At 48.1% G+C, this 21113-nt stretch overlaps 5 protein-coding genes across 5 annotated transcripts; 3 read left to right on the top strand and 2 right to left on the bottom strand.

The window, feature by feature from the left end:
* Nucleotides 1-5063: 5063 nt before the first annotated feature.
* Nucleotides 5064-5834, top strand: PGRI_000050 (HMG-box domain-containing protein; the record flags this gene model as incomplete). The annotated part of the gene is made up of 1 exon (XM_040787718.1): nucleotides 5064-5834. The coding sequence occupies one exon, from the start codon at nucleotides 5064-5066 to the stop codon at nucleotides 5832-5834; it is 771 nt and encodes a 256-aa protein (XP_040651490.1).
* Nucleotides 5835-6297: 463 nt separating this feature from the next.
* On the bottom strand, nucleotides 6298-9775 carry PGRI_000040 (uncharacterized protein; the record flags this gene model as incomplete). The annotated part of the gene is made up of 4 exons (XM_040787717.1): nucleotides 6298-6857; nucleotides 6996-8924; nucleotides 9002-9241; nucleotides 9298-9775. 4 exons carry the CDS (start codon nucleotides 9773-9775, stop codon nucleotides 6298-6300), a joined length of 3207 nt encoding a protein of 1068 aa, XP_040651489.1.
* Nucleotides 9776-12331: 2556 nt separating this feature from the next.
* PGRI_000030 (uncharacterized protein) lies at nucleotides 12332-12926 on the bottom strand (the record flags this gene model as incomplete). Its single annotated transcript, XM_040787716.1, has 3 exons — nucleotides 12332-12429; nucleotides 12511-12563; nucleotides 12622-12926. 3 exons carry the CDS (start codon nucleotides 12924-12926, stop codon nucleotides 12332-12334), a joined length of 456 nt encoding a protein of 151 aa, XP_040651488.1.
* A 1305-nt stretch (nucleotides 12927-14231) lies between these two features.
* On the top strand, nucleotides 14232-17060 carry PGRI_000020 (nucleic acid/nucleotide deaminase domain-containing protein; the record flags this gene model as incomplete). The annotated part of the gene is made up of 4 exons (XM_040787715.1): nucleotides 14232-14670; nucleotides 14733-14986; nucleotides 15031-15761; nucleotides 15995-17060. 4 exons carry the CDS (start codon nucleotides 14232-14234, stop codon nucleotides 17058-17060), a joined length of 2490 nt encoding a protein of 829 aa, XP_040651487.1.
* Nucleotides 17061-17634: 574 nt separating this feature from the next.
* On the top strand, nucleotides 17635-18384 carry PGRI_000010 (uncharacterized protein; the record flags this gene model as incomplete). Its single annotated transcript, XM_040787714.1, has 1 exon — nucleotides 17635-18384. One exon carries the CDS (start codon nucleotides 17635-17637, stop codon nucleotides 18382-18384), a length of 750 nt encoding a protein of 249 aa, XP_040651486.1.
* Between the last annotated feature and the right edge of the window lie 2729 nt (nucleotides 18385-21113).

The following is a 21113-nucleotide window of genomic DNA, read 5'->3' as shown; positions in this document are numbered from 1 at the left end:
TGAGATTGAAGTTTGGAGAGAGTTATACCAGTAACCATTTACGGCGCTCGCTTGATAGTTACATTTTACTGAGAGCTCCTGTATATTTGTATCTCACCATGTATAGCTGAATGGGTGCTACCTATCAGTGACGGTTTTGACAAAATGAATCGTGGCCGTATACATTAAGATCATATTCAGAAATATGTAGTTTCAAATGTTGACGAGGATATTGGCGCAATTCCACCATTCTGTTATATGATTGGGGATCTTATAAAGTAGACCAAAGCAAGACAAAAACAGCTACGTGTATTTTTGTTATCCATTAACCATACTCTCTCCTTCCACAGAAATCTCTCAAGAACGTAGCTTCATCCATATCACCATTGACCAAAAATGGTCGACGACTTCCGTAATTACGGTAGACCACGGTTTCGGTCGTAGGACCTGCACTTCCGACGAGAAACATGCTTGTTTTTGAAGGTATACGTCGTCTGGGGCTTGCGATCGACAGCCTTTCTCTTTTCGCGACAGCCGATGGTGTCTGGTGCAAGTCAATATCCAAGCCACATATATAGAATGCGCGTCATGGGTACCTGGGTGTCTCAATTCGTCGGAACCGGAAAGCAGATGGGGTTTCGTGCTGTGCGAGCTGCGGGTCACGCGTAATGAATCAGCCACAGGTTATTTGGAGATGGAAGGGCTCACGCTGGGACCTTATGGCCAGACGTACCTGGCTCCCAATTCCCCTTGATGTCGAAATTGGCTTAGGGTTGACCTGAAATGGACCTTGTATATTGATTAGCAAAAGAATGCATCAGTAGACTTCAGGGATCAGTTCTAAGCACGAGGGTATCATACCGTAGCAATCTTCTCTGGATGTGACTGGATACTTCACCATCGAGGCGTTGCCTGGATGGAGGTTGACTTGTAATTTCGCATTCTGAGGCCCGCCTTCTAGCCATTTAATGGTCATCCTGAAAGTAGGTGAGACTGAATAGAGAAAAGTCAGAAGCGCTTAGGAAACAGGGCTCCTTGAACTGATCACTAGGCAAATGGGATGATGAAGAGAGGACAGAATGTGAGGGGGAATGTATCGGCTCACGGCCATGGGCAAATTTCCTCTAGTAATAATGCCTAGGTATGGCTTCGTAATCTATGTGCTTAAAATTCGATAATAACGCTCCGTGGGTCCCTGTATGAAAGTGTCTACCATTCACAAACGTGCCATGCAGCTAGACTAGAAACAAATGCGGAACGACCTGTAAACCTGCTACGTGGGCCCTGGTAACGAGGTTCAACCATTGGGAAGACCTGCTCAACCGACAACTAGGTCAAGGTTCAGTCCAAGGCACTTAGACCAGTCGCGTCTACCTCGGGCATCACTTGAAGCTGCCTTGTCACCGATATTCTTGAAGCTCGAGCGTCCATCAAAAGAAGCCTCACTCCTTATCAACATGAGCACACGAGATCTGTTCTCTTCTGAGCAAATGAGTCACACAAAATTACCGCAATATTCTTCGAGATATCCTATGGGAGCGGTCGACAGATGTGTTGAGACTGGCTCTCAAAACAACGACTTCGTCTACGAACAACCTCCCCCAACACCACTTGCGCTCTCTTCATCTCCGACAACCATACCCCCCAAATATCGCGAGATCCAACCTCGTCTCAGCGGATGTGGCGTCAATCCCAAAACGCCCGATGACACACTGCTATTGAAGCCTCCGAGGTGTCGAGGAGGTAAAACGCGCCAGAACCGCCAACGGCGGCTACAAGGGAGAAATAGGAGCCAAAGCCAGTCCAACTCGAGGCGGATGCCAACGTGGTCTCTTTTGCTAGAACCAGGAGCGAGAGGTTCGAATTGCCAAATCGTTTGATACCTCCACAAATTCTAAGGCTGACTCAAGGACCATAAATTTCAGTTCCGTACCCGTCAGCCAATATACGGATTCCAGCCAGTTCTCGAGCAGCCGGGAGCCTTCCGTCGTACCTTATCCATTCTCACCGTCGAACAACATTGCGGGCCCGGAAGTCCGATTGCCTTTTTCGCCTAACGGTGCTTCCGATGCTCTTTTCGCCGACCGACCAGCCTATCACCATAATGTGCACTGCTCTCTTGATCCGTCAGATATCCAGGTTTCATGGCCGAATCGTTTCTTTGAGCTAAGCCAGGATCGTGATCCCATGAGAGCAGCTTCCGTTCGATTCGCGGAGAATCTTGAAAGGATGCAAGTTCTGCAATCGTTGAGCATTGTGCAGGATTATATGGCGAAGCATCCTTCGGTCTTTGAAAGCCAAGCCCCTGAGATGGTCCAGAGATGGATGTTGGACATTGAAGGCGTTAAACTACCAGGGTCTTTGTCCGAATGAACAAAAAACGCGAATACATGCGTGTTCTTGATCTAGAGTTTTTATGTTCAGCCAGCAGGTGACAGGAATATACATAAGATACCACCTTCGTGCGTTCAAGAGTATGATAGATATTGATTTGTTGACTATATATCCTTGGTTCTTGGCATGCCTCCTCACATAGCAAACCACATGATCCAATATACTATCAGTTCTTTCGGAGATGATTTTGAGCTTTGAATTGGGAACCGGGTGTCTTCGAAGCTTCCCACATCCACGGGTACCGCAGATTATCCCCAGCCTTTTCCCCGTAAGCCCGGTCCTGACATTTCTTCGGGCGAGCTGGCGACTTTTTCTGTTGGATAAATCTTTGGAGCTTGCATTGAAGCCCTTGATAGCCGCGGCGTGGGCGACTTGTAAATTGACGATTGAAGCTCTCAAGGACATCCGGCCATTTATGTCTGAGAATGACGCGGTAGTACCAGATGAAGCACACTTCTTCTTCGTTGTATACTTTCCGAGAAGGACGGCGGTGGGAAGGGCTTTGGCTCTTGGTTGTTCCACGTTTGATAGGATTGGAAGAATGAGCATGTATATCTGAGAATGGCACCTGCTCTTGATATTGCAAATTCAAACTCTCGGTATGGGCGTCGCTTTCATGAACTGATGATGCCAATGGGTTGAATGCCATAAACAGAGCACTTCCAGGGTCCTGGGCCCCTTTATGTGAGCTAGGTGGTGGATGGTGGTGCCAGGACAGCGTCTGATGGTTCAAGAGCGAACTAATCTTCATCGGGTCACCTAGTGTTGATGGCTGTTGGGAGAACGACCCTTCGGTGTTCATGGCGATCTCCATGAGCAAGAACAACAGAAGGATTATAGAGTGAAAAGAACTGACGTCCTGTATTTAAATCTCATACTGCTGCAGCATCACCACAGTAAAGCTAGCGCTTATCTTTTATAGAAGCGTTTGGACCTAACCCCTGGAGCAAAGCTGGAAGCTTACGGCCGACCAATGGGGTCCAGCCGCATGACACGTCTGAAATTTATAGCTCATGAATTATTCTTTTTGTAGCTTACCTGTTATTAAATACCAGAAGCTTGAAATACCGGTATGGAAGACAAAATGGTTTAGAACCAGACCCTGGACTAGCTGTAATGTTCGATTCAAACCAAGGAAGGTATAGAGGTCTTTGAGCAGACATGTGTCAACAACTTCCCCACTGCTAAGCATGTCTGGTTGCAGAAGAACTCATTCTGGAGCCGCCATGGAGAGAAATTTCTGGGGCACATCGTGATATGTAACAGAGTCGGGGGAAGCATTATTATTGATGTAAATGAATAATGTAAGTTTAGTTTGCGAATTCCCCTGGCTTTACTAGGACTTCTTCCCGCTAATAGAGGGATCAGCGGGGACTCCCACAGCTTGCCGTCCAATTATGCAATCCTACGTAGGAAATTGCAATCGTAGGAAATTGCAATCGCACCAGCTTCTGCCGGGGCTAAGTAGGTCGTCACTATTGGTCTTAGGTACATAAAGGGCGTCTTTCCCCCAGCCGATTGCATGCTCTGATATTTTCCTGCCCTGAGCGTGGTCACTGTAATGACGAGAGGAAATTGTTTGTCGATAGAGCATGGCTTTGGGGCTCTTGGGCTGGTCGCCCTCATGTGCTGGGATGCTCTCAAGGCCCTCATCATATCACACACAAGCAAAAGGTTGCTTGACCAATCAGAAACACTAGTTCCGTCCCCACTTCTACTAACATACACTGTCTTTCGGAAAGTCGGTATTTCCATCTTTTTGATTTTTTGATTTAAAAAAATTGGAAAATTGGAAAAAAAATTTTTTTTTTGCGCCAATACGTAGCGGCGTCATACTCCATGAATCGGGGATAGAATGGCAGTCATTTTTATCTTATTTGCTGAGCGCCTAAGGTCAAAACACCGCGCATCTCTATTGGATCATCATTCAGACGGACTGTCGCAGTGAGATATTCGACCATGTTAATAAGCATGATTAGAAATAGTTGCACTCTGTGGCATGTATATACGGAGCCATATTACCTGGCATAAAGTAAATTCATCTGGACAGAAAAAGCGCCACCAGAGATAAACCAAAATTTCAATTCTAATCAACTATTGATTGCACCAGGGAGGAAATACTTCTACCTTGGGTAGTAGAGCAGAGCAAGCCAAAAGAAGAGCAGCCACTCCAAACGACGACCGTTTGTGGCGCCCAATTTGTGGGAGCACCGCCTGTGCGTCAAGGGTTAATCTCAGGCAGATTAGGGGTCAAAACCAGGTTCAACCAAACTCGAGAATTTGCATAAACATTGTCAACCCACTCCCAGTCGTGTGCTCTGCCCTTTTTCAAACTCGATTTTCTATTCCCAGTCTGCCATCCCTGATTTTCGGAGCAGTTTCTATTATTTCTTATTTTTCACCCAACAGTGAGTTCTTCTCCCATATTCTGGCTGATGCTACAGAGTCTGACCTTCAAAGTAACGGATAGTGTTTGACTCGCTGCTTCTCGCTTTGTTTACTATATCGACTAGTATTAGTCAATTCTCGGTAGAAGCTACACTCTTTGTCTTGGGGTTCTTCATGCTAAAACAAACAGCAATTGCGGGAGTCGGTTGCGTTGCATGTCTACTCCGACAGACATCCATCATACGAGCAGGCCTGGACCAACCGTCTCGTCATCTTTCACTTCACCTTCCGAATCCCTCTCGATGTCTAGCAGTGGAAACTCTAAGCGGTCTACTCGAAAACGGCGGGCTTTTTCGTGGGGTGATATGCCCCAAGGCGCACCCTGGGACCTGACGGACCAGCCGAGCAAGTGGACTCCAGACATGACGAACACTCCAATCCTGGATATAGACACATGGGTGCGACGGCCAGTTGAAGAGCGCCGGAAGGAGACAGAGCAGAAAGGAAGGGTTCCACGGCCCATGAACTGCTTCATGCTGTACCGGTGGGCCAATACAGAAAGTATCAGAAGACTATCGCAACGGCACAACCCTCGAGACATCTCCTCTATTGCGGGAAAAAGATGGAGGGAAGAACCACAGAGAGTCCGCGACAAATTCCAACAATTAGCCGAGATTGAGCACGACGGTCATGCCGAAGCGCATCCAGGCTACAAATTCAAAAGGAAGGCGCGAAAAAGGCAATCCATTGCCAATTCCGTGGCGCATCTTGGGAGTTCTGAACCTTCCGAGCATAACAGTTGTGACTGGTCTTCCGTACAGGAGTTTGAAACTGGCATCCAAACCCCTAACAATTATCCCTGCTCGGGCACTCATCCCGAAGATATTCCGGAAACCCTCGTCGCTCCCATTGAAGGTGTTCTCCAAGGAGGCTGCTTCAAGGGCTTGATTATGCTTCCTAGAGAACCGCACTATGACTTGCTGTGTCCCCAGCCAATCCACCCCCTTACTAACCCTCTCATCGATGGGAGCTATGTGGACCCTCGATGGCAAGGAAGCCTGTGGCATCTATAGATCTTGCGGGAGAGTTGTTCTTATAAGTCATCTGTAGCCAGATCACTGCGATGCTTTGGCTTTTGTCGAAGCAATCTGGCAAAGACTGGCCAGCATCTATTCTTTTGAGCTGGTGTGTGTGCTATGAAAGTATTTACTAGCGGCCAGGTCAATGTATAGAATGATCTAAATTCAGCCAATGTTGAGTATTTCATGTGAAATTTTGTTTATTCCTTGATAGCCTATATTTCCTCAAAGCCTATATGAGCAGCACAGTTATATCTGATTCTCAGTCGCTAATCTCCGATTCTTGCTTTCCAAGGACTCAAAGTTTGTCGTGCCATAAACTTGTACGACACTCAGTGACTGAGAGTTGAAATCTGACATCACCCAAACCAGGCCATGTGTAACTTAATTGGGGGCTTGCTACCAAATTGGATTTGATAGACGAGGAAGTATAAGGGGTAGACAGCACAGGCGGCTATCAATGAGGAGGCTCACCCGCACGATACATTTGCTGCGCCAAGGATGGGAGCGGAGGGCCCTGGTACCGCTCAGCACCGCGTCCCTGCAACTCGTGAAGGGGATAGTGAGGAAGACCGGTTGGGCTGCTCAGGTAGGATGCTGAGACAGATATTGGAACAACTGCTTCCGACCTCATGTCAGAATACGTGGGACCACTAGTATAGGGTGTGAACAAACCGCCTGTGTGAGTGCTTCCTGGCACACCGCTAGTTTGAGAAGCCCCGGACCGGGAATTGGGCCTGCAAAATTGGGAGTTTGCAATTCGGGAGTTGGGCTGGCAAGTGGGGTGGGGGTCGTTTGGGGTTGGGATATCGACGTCTCGTTCTTGAGACTGCGATGTGTTCTGCAGATCTGTGCGCGTTCCCAGTTGTGCAATATTGGCGTCTGAAGTACCAATTGGGAGTGACCGCTGGTACCCAGCTCCTTCCAATGTTCGGCTGGACAGCCCCGAATTATTTGAACTTGCCAGTTCATGCTCAGGGGTAAGCTGATTGGGGCGTCCTCTTCCACCTGCAAATGCTAATGAAAACAGTCAGTGTGAGAAGCACAGACGGATAGATGAAGAAAAGTGAAGTATAAGGTCAGGTGACACCTAGATCTGATACTCTTTAAAGAGCCAAGTGACTATGACGGACACTGCATTAGAGGAGAGCTTACTCTGGGGCCCGTCTTTCTGTGGCTCATTTTGGCCATCTCTTCTCTGCCCGACGCACTTGGATGCTCGCTGGCTTCCTTGCCCATCAGGCGGAGTGTCTCGCTCGTTGGTCTCCAGCTGGGCAATTACATTTGGATCAGTTGGATGAACGGTACCGCCATTGATTGCTGTGAATCTGGATGGAGGTTTTGGCGTTTTTACAACTCGGTGGCGCCGATTGCCCAACGTGGAGGTATCTTCGGCGTTCTCAGGTGTGGAACACACCATCTGTTCGGAAGCGGATTCAAGGGCAACAGCAGCCGGCGAACTTTGACCTACTGCTTCTTCGCCCTCATGCAATGGTGGAGGCATGTTGCGAGAAAATCTGTCTGCGTTGTCTAGGACCTGCGACCGATTGAGTTGTGGCGATCGAGGTCGCTCCGACGGTGGATACGTGAGTACGGCATTCTCATTGCTTGGTTCTGCTATGGTATGAGATGGATGCAAGCTGGGAATGTCGGGCCCAATGATGGCATTGAGTGATTGTGATACCCGCGTAGTATCGAGAACGACAGGAACAACCGGAGGAAGTGGACCTGGGATGGGGGCTGAGGTTACATCCTTACGGCGAGAATCTGCCTTTCTCTTTTTGCGACAAGCTGTATCGATAGCAGAAGACGTTCGATAGTGGTCAAAGTCTCTCAGAAACGCAACTTCAAGTCTCTCCTTTGATAGGTTTTGCCGTTTCATTTTCATGTGCCACTCTGGTAAACGGTCCAGGTCCTTATCGTTCCAATTGCGATGAGAACGCGCCGCTTTAGACTTCTCATGGAGACATCTTATAATCAATTCTTCGTCAACCAAAGCTCTTTCAGTTTTGTCGGTGGTTGGCCCATCTATTCCGCAGTTTTGAGGGTGATGCTCAGTCGAGTCACCCGCGGAGCTTGGTTGAGGGACTTGGAAGGGCATTGATTCCCTGAGAACAGTCAACGCACCGAGTCCGCTTTCTGTGTGGCTTTCATCATTGGAACCCTCATTTTCTGAACCTCTAGTCAATGTATTTTTGCGTGATGAAGATTGCGGAGAAAGCCTCTCTGATGATTGGTTGCCATGTGCCGTGTCTGCCTCCTCCATGTGCATTGTACTGGACTCAGCACAACAGGAAAGCGTTTGGCCTAGCACTTCGAGTGTGGCATCGTCTTCAGAGGGATGTCGGATTGGAGATTGGATAGGTTCTGATATCCGAGGGGGTTCTAAGGGAGAGCTTCGTGGCAAGCAAGTATCACCCATCTCTGATGTTGCGGCGAAGACATTGATTGGATTACCATTCCTTGGCTGTCTTTCGCCCACCATATCTGAGAAACCTGGATGGGCTTTAGGCGATTCTTCCGCCTGGTGGCTTCCTCGAACTGGCGACTCATTTTGACTTGTACCTGCTTGAGATTCACGCTCCTGAGGTGCGCGCTGGCACCTTGACATTTGATTCACAGTATCCTGTTCAGGTGCTGCATGTAGATCGCTGGTTTCTGATTCTGGGTCAACCGGTTGAACACCATGAAGGGCGTAAAGGTTTCCATCCTCGCAGTTTTCAGAACTCAGATAAGGAAGCAGATTCCGGGCTAGACGTAAAGCGTGAACCTCAATGCTCGATCTCGAGATCAATTGTTGGGTGGAATCCACTGATCCAGAGGATTGAGACGGCGGTGGAGAGGAGCGAGGTGTCAAAGACACAGGTCTTTTGCGCGAAGTCTTTTTATTGCGCTTCCTAAAAGGACTTTTTCCTGTTAAGAAATACACTTTTGCCTCAATAGCATGAAAAGTCCTTTTTTGTGTGAATGTTCCGTGAAAATTTTGTGCAATCTCTTCCTGCGACTGATTCTTCCGTACTTGGTCTTCAAACCATAGAGGAAGTTGCTTCAATACTTCTGCAGGCCAAGCCTTGTTTTTGAGAACTGGTAAATCCAAATTATTAAAACGTTTCTTCAACCTCTTCAGTGTCAATGCCACGTTTCTTATGCGTATTACGTACAGTTCCGTGTTCCAGCACCACGTTTTGAAGCACTGGCTTGCGCGTCTGTCCTTTGAGTCTCGATAGCCATTCCATCCGGCGGATCAACGTCAATCTGCACTTGCATAAAGTTTGCTGGCTCTTCGGCTGATTCCAGAGGAAAGGGCGAGCCCGCCGATCTTCGACTTGGCTGCGGATTGCGGCGGAGGATTCGATCTCTCCTTAGTACCTCTTCAAGCACAGTGTTATTGGCTTTGATGACTGCGATGCGATGTAAGCGAGTGAATAGGATAAATATAATGTTTGAGTGGGCTTACTTTCTGATGCAAGTTGATTCATCTGTGATGTCATTTCGGCTGTCAGCGCCAAGGTGTTTAATTCTGTCTGTACGTCCTTTTCGTAGGACCATGGTTGAATCAGCTTCCGGGGTAATCCTGAAAGCACCATATTATGTTGGAAAGCAGACAACTGGACAATCACGCCCCGGTCCCGCATATGGAAATGGTAAGTTCCATTCCCTTTGTATTCAGCCTCATAATTTCTTTCCTTGACAACGTCCAGCCAATTGATATTGGGACTGGCTTCGTCGTTGTGGAGCTGGAGCACACAAGGCTTCGATGCTTCAAACATCACTTCTATTGTCTTCCCTAGGGCGTCGCTTATGAGGGGAACGTTCAAGAACCCAGCAAAGCTCTCTCGCCCCGCTAGGGCCCTGAAATGTGACCGAGAATGCTCAAGGACCAAAGACAGCTTGTCTTGAAAAGGCTTGAAATGCTCAGAATACACGTTTTTCATTTCTGGCAGACAGTTCAGTATGCAGTCATCTTCTCTAATGTTGCGGCCAGAGCCTTCAACAGTGACAGCGTTGGTAACCATGAAGAATGTGACCTGGCCTGAGTAAATCAGTTAGAAACCTGTGGGCACATAGAATAAGAACAAATTACCTAAGACAAACTGCCGTTTAATCGAGGACAAACGTGGCAGTGACAACGTTTCATGAAAAGGAGACTGTGATGTCCGGATGCTACGCAGAGGCCCCGACAGCGCTAGTTATAAATCCATTCGTTGACATCACGTGTGTGGGCACCTAGATAATTTATCGTTTGCCCGCTAGAGTATATATTACCGCTATATTAATTGGGTGGGTTTTTTTTTTTTTTTTTTTTCCCTGCGCTCCGTGGATCGTGTTCAAACAACAATAATGGGTTGTAGGTCATATTCCTGCGTGTCTAAAATGATGCCTTGGCCGGAGTGAAATACACTTTTAGTGGGAAGCTCGAGTCCCGAACCTGACCCGTTTGAAGCGGAGTCCACTACTCGTACCTGCGTCCAAATTGTTATCAAGTATAATTTTAGTGCGGGCGGTTTTCTTCCATAATCTCGCTTCCAACTCAGAGAAAGGAGGGGATGGGAATTACTGATTGGGCGGGGATTCGAGAATACGTCGGCCCCACCTCCCGTTGTGCTTTCTGTTCAGACTAGAACGGAATAAAATACAGAGTCTAGCCAATGAGACTATACCGCCGCCAAGTGCGGTTGGGAAATCTGGGTTTTTACACGGATGCGGCTAGTGATAGGCGCGTTAGGTACGGACGTCGTAGATCAAAGCACGTCATTACTCCCACCGTTCATGCTCGTGAGACTTAAAAGGCCGTGCATTGATCACCAGAGCCGGATAATCCCGCAATCCTCTCAGTGTTGACTCCGCTTTAAAATCGTAAATCAAGCCCGCCTGAGACAGAAGATCAGTAATAACTCGAATATATCCATGATATAACAGCCATATTGTGCGAAACCTCATAGCTTGTACTCACATGAGCCTCTGAATAATTTGTTGCGTTCAATACACGAGAATCATATTCTGCTAATAGCCATATTTGGGATTTGGTTGACTGAAGACGTTAGCAAATGTTGCCGTTTTATCACCTCGTATATTTTCGTTATGAATTTTGAAGTATAAAGAATAGTTGCGTACCGCAGATTCAGGGGTGATGTTAATGAAAGCTGTTCACAATTGATAGTAATTCTACACGTACCAGGCAAAGGCCCATCTTTTTCTTTGCTGGCAGGTGGTCCGTCTAGTGCGCGGAATGTCCTGGATCGGGGTTTGTTTGTCAACGTGTTTAGGGAAAGAGTGCTTGCGTTGAACAAATGGTGGGGATGACCAAGCCTGATGACCAACACGAACCGACCAACACGAACCGATTAACTGATCGCTAGTTCAGACCTTAACCGCTCTGCTCAACCACTCTTCTTAACCGCTCTGCTCAACCACTCTTCTTAACCACTCTTCTTGACCACTCTTCTTGACCACTCTTGACCACTCTTCTTGACCACTCTTGACCACTCTTGACCACTCTTGACCACTCTTGACCACTCTTGACCACTCTTGAACACTCTTTACCACTCTTGACCACTCATGACCACTCTTGAACACTCTTAACCACTACTAAACACTCCTCATTGACTATTCTTGACCACTCTTGACCACTCTTGTCCCCTCTTGACCGCTCTTGACTCTTCTTGACCACTCTTGACCACTCTTGACCACTCTTGACCACTCTTGACCACTCTTGACCACTCTTGACCACTCTTGACCACTCTTGACCACTCTTGACCACTCTTGACCACTCTTCTTGACCACTCTTCTTAACCACTCTTCTTAACCACTCTTCTTAACCACTCTTCTCAACCACTCTTCTTAACCACTCTTCTCAACCACTAGCACCCCCCACCCTCCACTTGCCACTAGATATCTCATCTGAATATTATTTGCGACGATGCTTAGTAGGTTGTTTGTCGACGCACGCAGATGTGCTGACCTCCAGAACTCATTTATCGGGTATGTTCGACTCATACGGTATCAGGTTGTGCATCTGGTCCTGAAAATCTGCCCACTTTACGAGTACACTGACTTGGCCTGGAGCTCCATTCAGCCTCACATAGATAGTCTTTGCTCTTGAGCAAGAGTCATAGAGGTTCATTTAGCCGACCTTCAATCTACTGACTGTCGAGGGCTTCTGTACGAAAATCGCTTTTACATTGAACATGCTAATTTTCTGGGCTCGGACGAATGTTATTAGTCGATACGGACACGTGATGAATAGTAATTGGGAATCGGAAAACTGAACAAGAAGTAATGTTGTGCGACATGAAGGAGAGAAGTATCGGGAAGTACCCAATGATCTACGTACACATTCAGACTCTTTGTTAGATTTCACGCCTAAACTCTACAGGCAAAGGCTTGCACAGGGGTAGAATCATGTGGAAGAACAAGATGAGAAATACCAATCTCAATGCAACATTGATGCTTCAGATCACACGCCCTTCTCCGGTCTAAAAACTCTTGGATCACGTATCAGGAGCTATGCAGGGTCGAGAACGCCGAATATCCTCATCTTCTTTTCTGATCCGCTCCAGCTTGAAAAAATTGTAAAGCGCAAGAAGTGCTGAACAGATTAGAAGAGTTGCTCCAGTAACAACAGTTGTTATAATAGCCATTACCGACCAATCCCCACCTTGAGACGTACAGACATTGATGACAGTGGTCAGCAGCCCGGCAGCAGCATGTAGGCATAGGGGTCTAGTTCAGGGTTAGATTTGCTTCTAGCTTCTTACTTAGTTAGGATTTGCTCACTTACACAAACACTTTGTTGATCAGCCAGGGGTAGTTTCCCCTGAGCTTTGGGAAATGCATCAGCCACATGAGAGCCGCAGTTCCACTAACAAAAAGCAAGCACGCAATAGCGAGTAATGGGGGGTTCTGGATCATATGTAGAACTGCACGGCCGGCGCTGTTGGTTTGTAACGTCTTTTCAACCTGGTTTGAGGTCTGCAATGAAGTGAACGTGCCGGGAATGACTAGATAGCCGGCCAGCAGTGCCCAGTTAGCCGCACCAACCGTGATACTGAAACGAATGTCCATTTGTGCTTCTTCCCTAAGCATTCTGGCATAGGTAGTTTCATTGGCAAGGTGTACCTGGTTGGCTCTACACACCCCCGGTGTCACATCCGCAGCTGAGCAAGGCGGAACAAGCACAGGGTTTATTCCAGGAAGTGGAGACTTTTCCGCTCCTATCTTCACTGGTATACTTGTATGATTGTCCACAACGAAGGCCATAACCAAGAAAATTTCAGGGTTACCATAAGGAGCCAAATAAACAAGGAACTTTGTCGGTTCATTAAATAGTCCGTAGGGAAGGCCGCTACAGTACTTGGTCAAACTAGGTCCAGCTTCTACTATAGGGGAAGCCTCATTTTTGCCTTGCGGTGAGCCTTGCATGGTCTGGTTTCCGAAGTCAGAAATGAATGGCTTCTGATAAAACGCGAAAGTTGCTGCATACTTGATTTAAGCGACCGTCATGTGCGAATGCACTGGCGGAAGGAATCTGGTGTGTGCGGCGGTTGCTGATACTAGTGGTAACATCATTATATTACCTTCAGTGGCAATTCTAGGTTCAGGTATTTGTGACAGCATGAGAATCACGCTACAGTACGTCCCGAAACTGGTGTCACCATCTACACTCTTCGATTGATTCTCGAAACCTCATGCTAAGATATACCATACCATATTTGGAATAGACCCGGGGTATTAAAATTCCCGTAAGATATCTATACAGTATTTTACGCTTAAGGATGCATCGTTACCGTACAGTGTAGCCGTCATAGCTGGAAGTTTCTATAGAAATGTAAACTAGTCAAACATGAGCTGGAGTGGGCCTTGAGGATTTAGCAACGTGTCACTTTATCTCCTATCCCGTGCCTCAATGACAGTCTAGGGGCTTACTATGCACACGAAAGCATCAACAGTGACTTACAATATATTGCTTACTTATAGATAACACTTATGACCCTGTTTATCACTATACTCAACCTGTCAGCCACAGCTTTCTCTTACAACAAGATTCGAAAACAGATCCCCCCTTGGTGGATACGCGTTGTTTCTCGGCCCGTACTCGAAACTATGCTAATCCAACGTTGCTAATATGGAAATATTTGTTTACTTATCTTGGATATTAACTTCCTTTCATTTCTAGAACAGTCGCGTCAGGTTCTAGCTAGGTAATACTATTGATACCTTACAAGGAACTCGAATATAACCGCACCTCTATGCCTCTCTACACTACCAATCAGAACTGATAAATAACCGCTTGTCTTACTATTACTACCCCGCACTGAGTTGGACGTCAAATATATATATATATATATAGGCCTTGAATACTTTCCCAGAAACAGACTCTTACCTCGCACGATGGCTGGGCCGCATAGAACGCCAAACTACCCGCACGAAGAATGCACTGCACGCGTCGTCTGGGCAGCTCATATCCTCTTTTATCTCAAAGACAACCAAAACCACGAGAAGCTACACGAAGCCGAGAAGAACGTGGAATGCGGCAGCAATACAGATGAGTCGAGCGATTGTGAGACAGACTACGAGACAGAGAAGAATGTGATTCTGTCAGGGCCTCGACATTCCGTTCGCCAGAAATTCCTGGACTGTATTGCGCAGCTGCTGTCGCCGTGCAAGGGATGGGATGGGGTTACCGCAACGGCGATACGCGAAGGGGAAGACGGAGTCGAGGTAGATATTGCAAGGAACGATGGCTTTCTTTCTGATGAAGATTGCTTGGACGGTGAAATCATGGGTTACTGCGAGATGTTGGAGGGATATCTGGCTGGTAGTGCTGGAGGTATGTAACAACTCTGAATCCTCGTTACGGGATTTTGAATATCTGATGACTGGAAGTGACAGCTGGGACAGGGAGGAACACAACTGCAACTTCGTTAACGGAATTCGAGCTCAAGATGATAGACTATACGTCCCGTCGGATCGATCATTGGATTGAAATTCTCCGTCAAACCCTAGAAATTGCCCATAATTGTCCTGACTGGAACTCTCAGCAATGGCTTGGGCAGGAGGCTGCCTTTAAGACTTGGACGACCATGACGGATCTTATACTACAATTTGATGCCGATGACGAAATCGTCAAATCCAGGCCCCTGATAGTTCAACAGCTTATAGATGTCTCGGCCTAACACAGGTTCGACAGTTGTTTTCGAACATCTTTGGGACCAAGGCTGGCTTGAAGCTCTGGGGCGAGTTGAACTTCGTCGCCAGGCCGCTGGTCGACTGCCGGTTATTGGGATCAATAGCTGCCCGAGAGCCACAGTTGCGAAATTCCAAGATTTCATTAGTTCTTTCCAAATCGAAGACAACATTGGAAGCCAAAGACGTGGTTGGAATATTCGAGGCGTGGGAACGACTAGGGCTGGGCTCCACTCCTGAACCCGTGATCCGAATGCTCCATCCCTTTAGCCAAAGGTTTGGAATGGCCTGTGCAGAGAAAATTTCTCTACATGCTGAGATGCAGCTAGTGATGCACTACGAGAAGAGCTGTGCACCTCGGCCTACTCTAGACTACTTTGGATGCAGCAAAAGGACTTGCTTGCTCTGTGAAACCTTTCTTGGCGCGTTGCCAAGCTCAATTGCCACACGTGGAAGGCATGGTGTTTGTTATCCTGCCTGGGGCGTACCAAGCTCGAATTCAGGTGCCATAAAGGTTGCCGTCGAACGGTTAGAGAAGAGCCTTTTAGCTCGCATCCGAGGGATTCTCAACGATTTGATGCACCCTAGGCAGAAAAGCCTCGCTGCGAATGTCATGCAATCCGGCATGGTGTCGGATTTTTCGCATCTTACCATTGAAGAATGGCAGCAGAGAGAACAGGATGTGCAGCGGTTTAAGAATAAACAGACAATCCAGCATAATGATCTGCTGATTATGTGAGGTTATATTTTGCTACGTTGGCATATACTGAATGACTAACTGACTATGACACCAAAAAAAGGGAAGGAATTACCCCTACTACAAAACCAAAATATCGCCCCCTCGACAATTTCGAACCGAAAGATTGTTGCGTGATGTGTAATACAAGCCCGGGAATTCAATGTGCACAGTGTCGAAGCACATACTATTGCACCAGAGCCTGCGACAAAAGTGACTCCCCTTCACATAGCCTTCTCTGCGAACAGTTCGCTATTCAGCCCGATAGACCCTCTCCGGAACACAAGCGGGCCGTATTCTTCCCAGTTGAGAGAGACAAGCCATGTTTGATATGGATTCCATGCAGACGCCAATACGATGAGGAGGACGGCATCGGATGGACACAGATTGATCCTTATCCCTACCTTGGAACCGATAAACCGTTCAAAGGGACCATGCGCATTGAACATAACCCAGTTCGATGTCGAAACCTGGGCTCTGGGTTTGCGAGCTTTGCTCCGTACCAGGAAGGATACTGTGTCTCTTTGATACATCGCGACACCTATATGAAGGACGGGTCAGCCACAAATAGAAGTATATTAGCTTCTGTGAGGGCATCCTGCACCTCTACCATCCCACATGAATATCGCGGGCCCATGATTGCCCTGCGAGAAATTCGCCACGAAGACTATGCCGATATAACACTAGCTGACTTCCGACATCTAATGGATTACTTGATAAGCTACCGAAACACGCATGTCAGAGAAAGTGTCCCAGATCTGCTACACCGCGCCCCAACAACCTTCCGCGGCGTGAAGATTTGCTGTCACGGCGAAGTAAAGTTTCATGGGTCAGAGCTCTTCGTTTCCGTCGACGTCACTCGAGCAAACCAGATCTCCCTGGGCAGTGGATCTATCTCACCGATATCTGTCTGCCTCGGTATGCCTATACGGTTCTGGAAGGACCTAGATGCTGAGTTTCGCCATAACCCGCCAGGATGGGAGGGGGGCATGACGGCAGACAGCAATCCTAATGTTGCGTTCTTGATGATGGAAACTGATTCTTCCAAAGACGAGTGGGGCTGGGCGCCTATGTACTGGAATAGCCAGATAGGGAATGTCTGGGCTGTTCGTGAAGACGGGCGGGATCTGGCTGTGAAAGATGTCGCAATGATGTGCCATTTTGCGAGGCGCAAACTACAGCGTATGTTTGAAGACGTGATGGAATCGGGTTCGGGCTTAGTGAGTAGGCAGAGGGTTTTGGATTTCATTACTTGGGATAATATGATTACTCATTGGGATGAGACTGGTGGGTATTAGCAATGTAGCTCGCAGAACAAGACTGGACCCTACTGGAAGATTCATAATCAGAATCAATGATAGTTCAAATGCTGGTTGCAACATGATATGGAATATACTTTGCTTTAGGGGTAATGTATCGGGCAGCCAATGTGAACTAGCGTGGTTGCGAGGAAACCAAGGGGTGACAATTTTCGAAATGGGATATCGAAGTATCAACTATGTTGAAAGTACATGTGAATACACCCAGCTATGTACCCTGGTTATTCTGTACCCTGGTTATTCTGTGTACGATCCAATACAGGCCCCACTGACAAGGATACTCCGAAAAAACTGTGAATATGGACTAGCGTGTCTTGGCAATTAGGGTTCGGGAAAGAATCGAAGAGTGTAGGTGGTGACACCAGTTACGGGACGTACTGTACGTGTTCTTGACTGTAGTAATTTTGGGAAATTCGATCACTGTATCTGATCGCAAAGAGCGTACTATACCGCTGATAGAACTCGACTAATCGAAAACTTTAAGAGGCCGACTTTGGAGTTTTGCGGAGTGCCACGTGGCGACAGTACCGACTCCCTGTACTGATCGAGGGTAATGGCGGGACGGGCCGCGATGCGAACCCCTGAACCGCCCGACCGCGACGAACGCGGAGACTCACCACCGCGACTGTCGAGACCGAAACGCACCACCAGACCACCAAGAAACTACGCTCAAGAACAAGAGATCGACAATGAACAGAGGAAGACGCGACCCCAGCAAAAGAAGAGAATTGAATCCGAATCTCAGCCTGACGTGGCAACTTCGGACGACTCCGCGACCGAGAGCGACGACCTCGATGTCAGCAATTTGGTAAAGGAGCTGGTTAAACTCAGGGAAGAGATCCGACGGCGAGATGAGCTGCATAGAGAAGAACTCCAGAAGGTCCAAGAAGAGTTTCGGAAAGCTAAGGAGGAATTTAGCGTCGCCCTTGCAGGAGTTCGATACGAGCTACAGACCCTGATAGATAGCCCCACGACACCGCAATCCTACCCCGAGGCATGCTCTCCGAACCACTATGATGAGATTCTTCGTGAAATACAATCCTTGCGCGAGGAGATCAGCGTTCCCGCTCCCACGGGATCTCCGTCGTATGCAGATATCGCCCGTACACCCCCGCTTAGCCACCCAAGCAATATACGGAGTCTCTCGACATCGAACACAACACTAACTACGTTTACCGACACATTGTACTGCACAATCGACACCTCGGAGATGGCAGCAAATGAAAACGAGAGGATGTCCGCAGGCCCAATTCGGGTGGCGGTTAAGACAGAGATTCGGGCGATGGAAGGCCACACGCACTAGCGCTGTCGCGCTGTTACCGTGGACCCGAAGACCACCAACTGAATCAGAATAGCGTGCCGCGACGAAGTTGAACACCAGCTAGTTAAGAAAGTGGCGGAAGGTAAGATCGGCGCGGGAGCGCGGGTACTTCGGGATGAGCTGTACCCAATCAAAGTCGATAGTGTTAACAAAACCATTGTGCTAGATAAGAAAGGTGAACTCCGAGCCGGAGTGGCAGCAGCCTTTAGCGAGGAAAATGAAGCTACTGTTGCCAAGATTGTATGGCTCAGCAAAAAGGATAGTACAAAGGCCTATGGGTTAATGGTTGTCTACCTCACCAAAGGCAGTGATGCTCGAAGGCTCCTAGCTGAGGGGTTCTTTCACGCTAGGGGAGAATCTGGGGTGACTAGCGTCTTCGAACACCGACCACGACCGACGCAATACTACAACTGCCAAGAGATTGGCTATAAGGCATTCCAGTGCAAGAACGCACAGAGATGTGCAAAATGCGCTATGGAAGGGCATCGCCACAGTGACTGCGACTAAACCGTTCCTAAGTGCGTTCTATGCGGGGGTCCTCATGAATCGTTTAGTAGAAATTGTCGGAAGCTCTACCCGTCACGTAATAAGTAGAACACTCCGAGTGATACAACTGAATGTGAGAAAATAGGGAGCAGTGCAAGAAAGTCTCATGAACGATGAAGATACTTAAAATACAATGGCACTAGCGATCCAAGAACCCTAGGCGAGGATGATTTAAGGCCGGCTCTTAACCACCCCGATGGGATACCACAAATAGACAAAGATGGTTCCCTCTACGTGGAGGGAAGGGAGATAGGTGATCCGAAGCATGCTGTGGGTTAACAGAGATGTGGAAACGGAGCAAGTGCAGATCGAGTTGCCGGACCTAACGGCGGCCGTCATTCGGCTTCCCGAACGACGGATTTTTATCGTATCAGTTTATATAGAGGGAGGGGATGCCTCTGCATTGAACAACGTATGCGATCACCTCCGGAAAGCAATTGTAAAGGTATGGCGAGATTCGGGGACGGTAGTGGAGATTATAATCATAGGAGACTTTAACCGCTATAATTAACTGTGGGGAGGAGACGATGTATCGTTGACTAGGTAAGGCGAGGCAGACCTAATTATCGACCTTATGAATGAATTTGGACTTAGCAGCCTACTTAAACGGGGCACCAAGATATGGCACAGCGTAGGATATTCGGGGGACTGCGAGTCGACGATCGACCTCGCTCTCGCCTCAGAAAACTTAACAGACTCGATGATCAAATGTGCGGTCTATGGAACGGAGCATGGTTCGGACCACTGCACCATTGAAGCCGTCTTCGATACTCTGTGGGCTGCTCTAAAACAGCTAGAGCGACTACTGCTGAAGAATGCGCTGTAGAAGGAGATCAATACTAGAATTGCAGGAACACTAGCTGCTACTCCAGTAGAAGGCTCGGTACAGCAAAAGACCGACCGGCTGATGTCCATGGTATCTAAAGCGGTGCATGCCCTAACACCGCGGGCCAAACCGTTACCACACGTAAAGCGATAGTAGACGGCGGACCTAACGTAACTCCATCAAATATACACATACTGGAGAAACCACGCCTGCTCGGAAAGACGGGCAGGGCGAAAGGTGCCACAGCTAGAGGATATAGCCGCAAGCGCCGCGAAGTAATACTATGACGCAATTCGGAAATAAAAGAAGAAGTACTGGAATGAGTTTCTGGCCGACAACGATAATATTTGGAAAGCCGCGAAATACCTGAAGTTAGGAGAAGATGCAACCTTCGGCAAAGTTCCGTAGCTTCTCCGAGTAGATGGAACGGTTACTACTGACCATGAGGAATAAGCCGAAGAACTTCTGACCAAATTCTTCCCGCCCCTGCTGGAGAACATTTAATGTAAAGGAACAAGACCACAAAGAACGCTGGTAGAGATGCTGGTCATCACTATAGAAGCGGTAGAGAGGCAGTTGCTCGCAACGAAGTCTTAGAAGGCGCCAAGCGAGGACGGCCTACCAGTCATAGTGAGGAAAATGACCTAGCCCACGGTCAAGCATCGCGTTCTCGATCTTTTCTAGGCGTCACTGGAAGAAGGTACGCTACCGAAACAGTAGAGATACGTAAAGATCATCCCGCTAAGAAAACCGAACAAGGAAGACTACACTATTACTAAGGCGTGGAGACCGATCTTACTCCTCGCGACGCTAGGCAAGATCCTAGAGTCAGTGGTAGCAGAAAGGATCTCGTATACAGTGGAGACCCACGGCCTACTCCCGACCAGTCACTTCGGGGCCCGAAAGCAGCGGTCCGCGGAGCAGGCACTCCTGCTCTTACAGGAGCAAATCTACACGGCGTGGCGCGGCCGACAGGTACTGAGCCTAGATTAGCTTCGATATAAAAGGGGCATACAATAGAGTCTACAAAGAACGACTGCTCCAAAGGATGAGGGCACGAGGCATACCGGAGGGCCTTCTCCGCTAGGTTGAGGCGTTCTGCTCTAGACGGACAGCGACCATCCAGATCAATAGGCAACCATCGGAGGTTCAGGACCTGCCACAGCCTGGACTGCCTCAGGGCTCGCCCCTGTCTCCGATTCTATTCCTCTTCTTCAACGCCGACCTCGTGCAAAGACAGATCGACTGCTAGGGAGGAGCAATTGCCTTTATGGATGATTTCACCGCATGGGTGACCGGGCCAACCGCGCAGAGTAACAGGGGAGGAATTGACGCAATT

This window comes from Penicillium griseofulvum (genome assembly GCF_001561935.1).
Source record: "Penicillium griseofulvum strain PG3 chromosome Unknown contig_79, whole genome shotgun sequence".
NCBI lineage: Eukaryota > Fungi > Ascomycota > Eurotiomycetes > Eurotiales > Aspergillaceae > Penicillium > Penicillium griseofulvum.
Note: the sequence above shows the minus strand (reverse complement) of the source record. Positions and strands in the feature narration are given on the sequence as shown.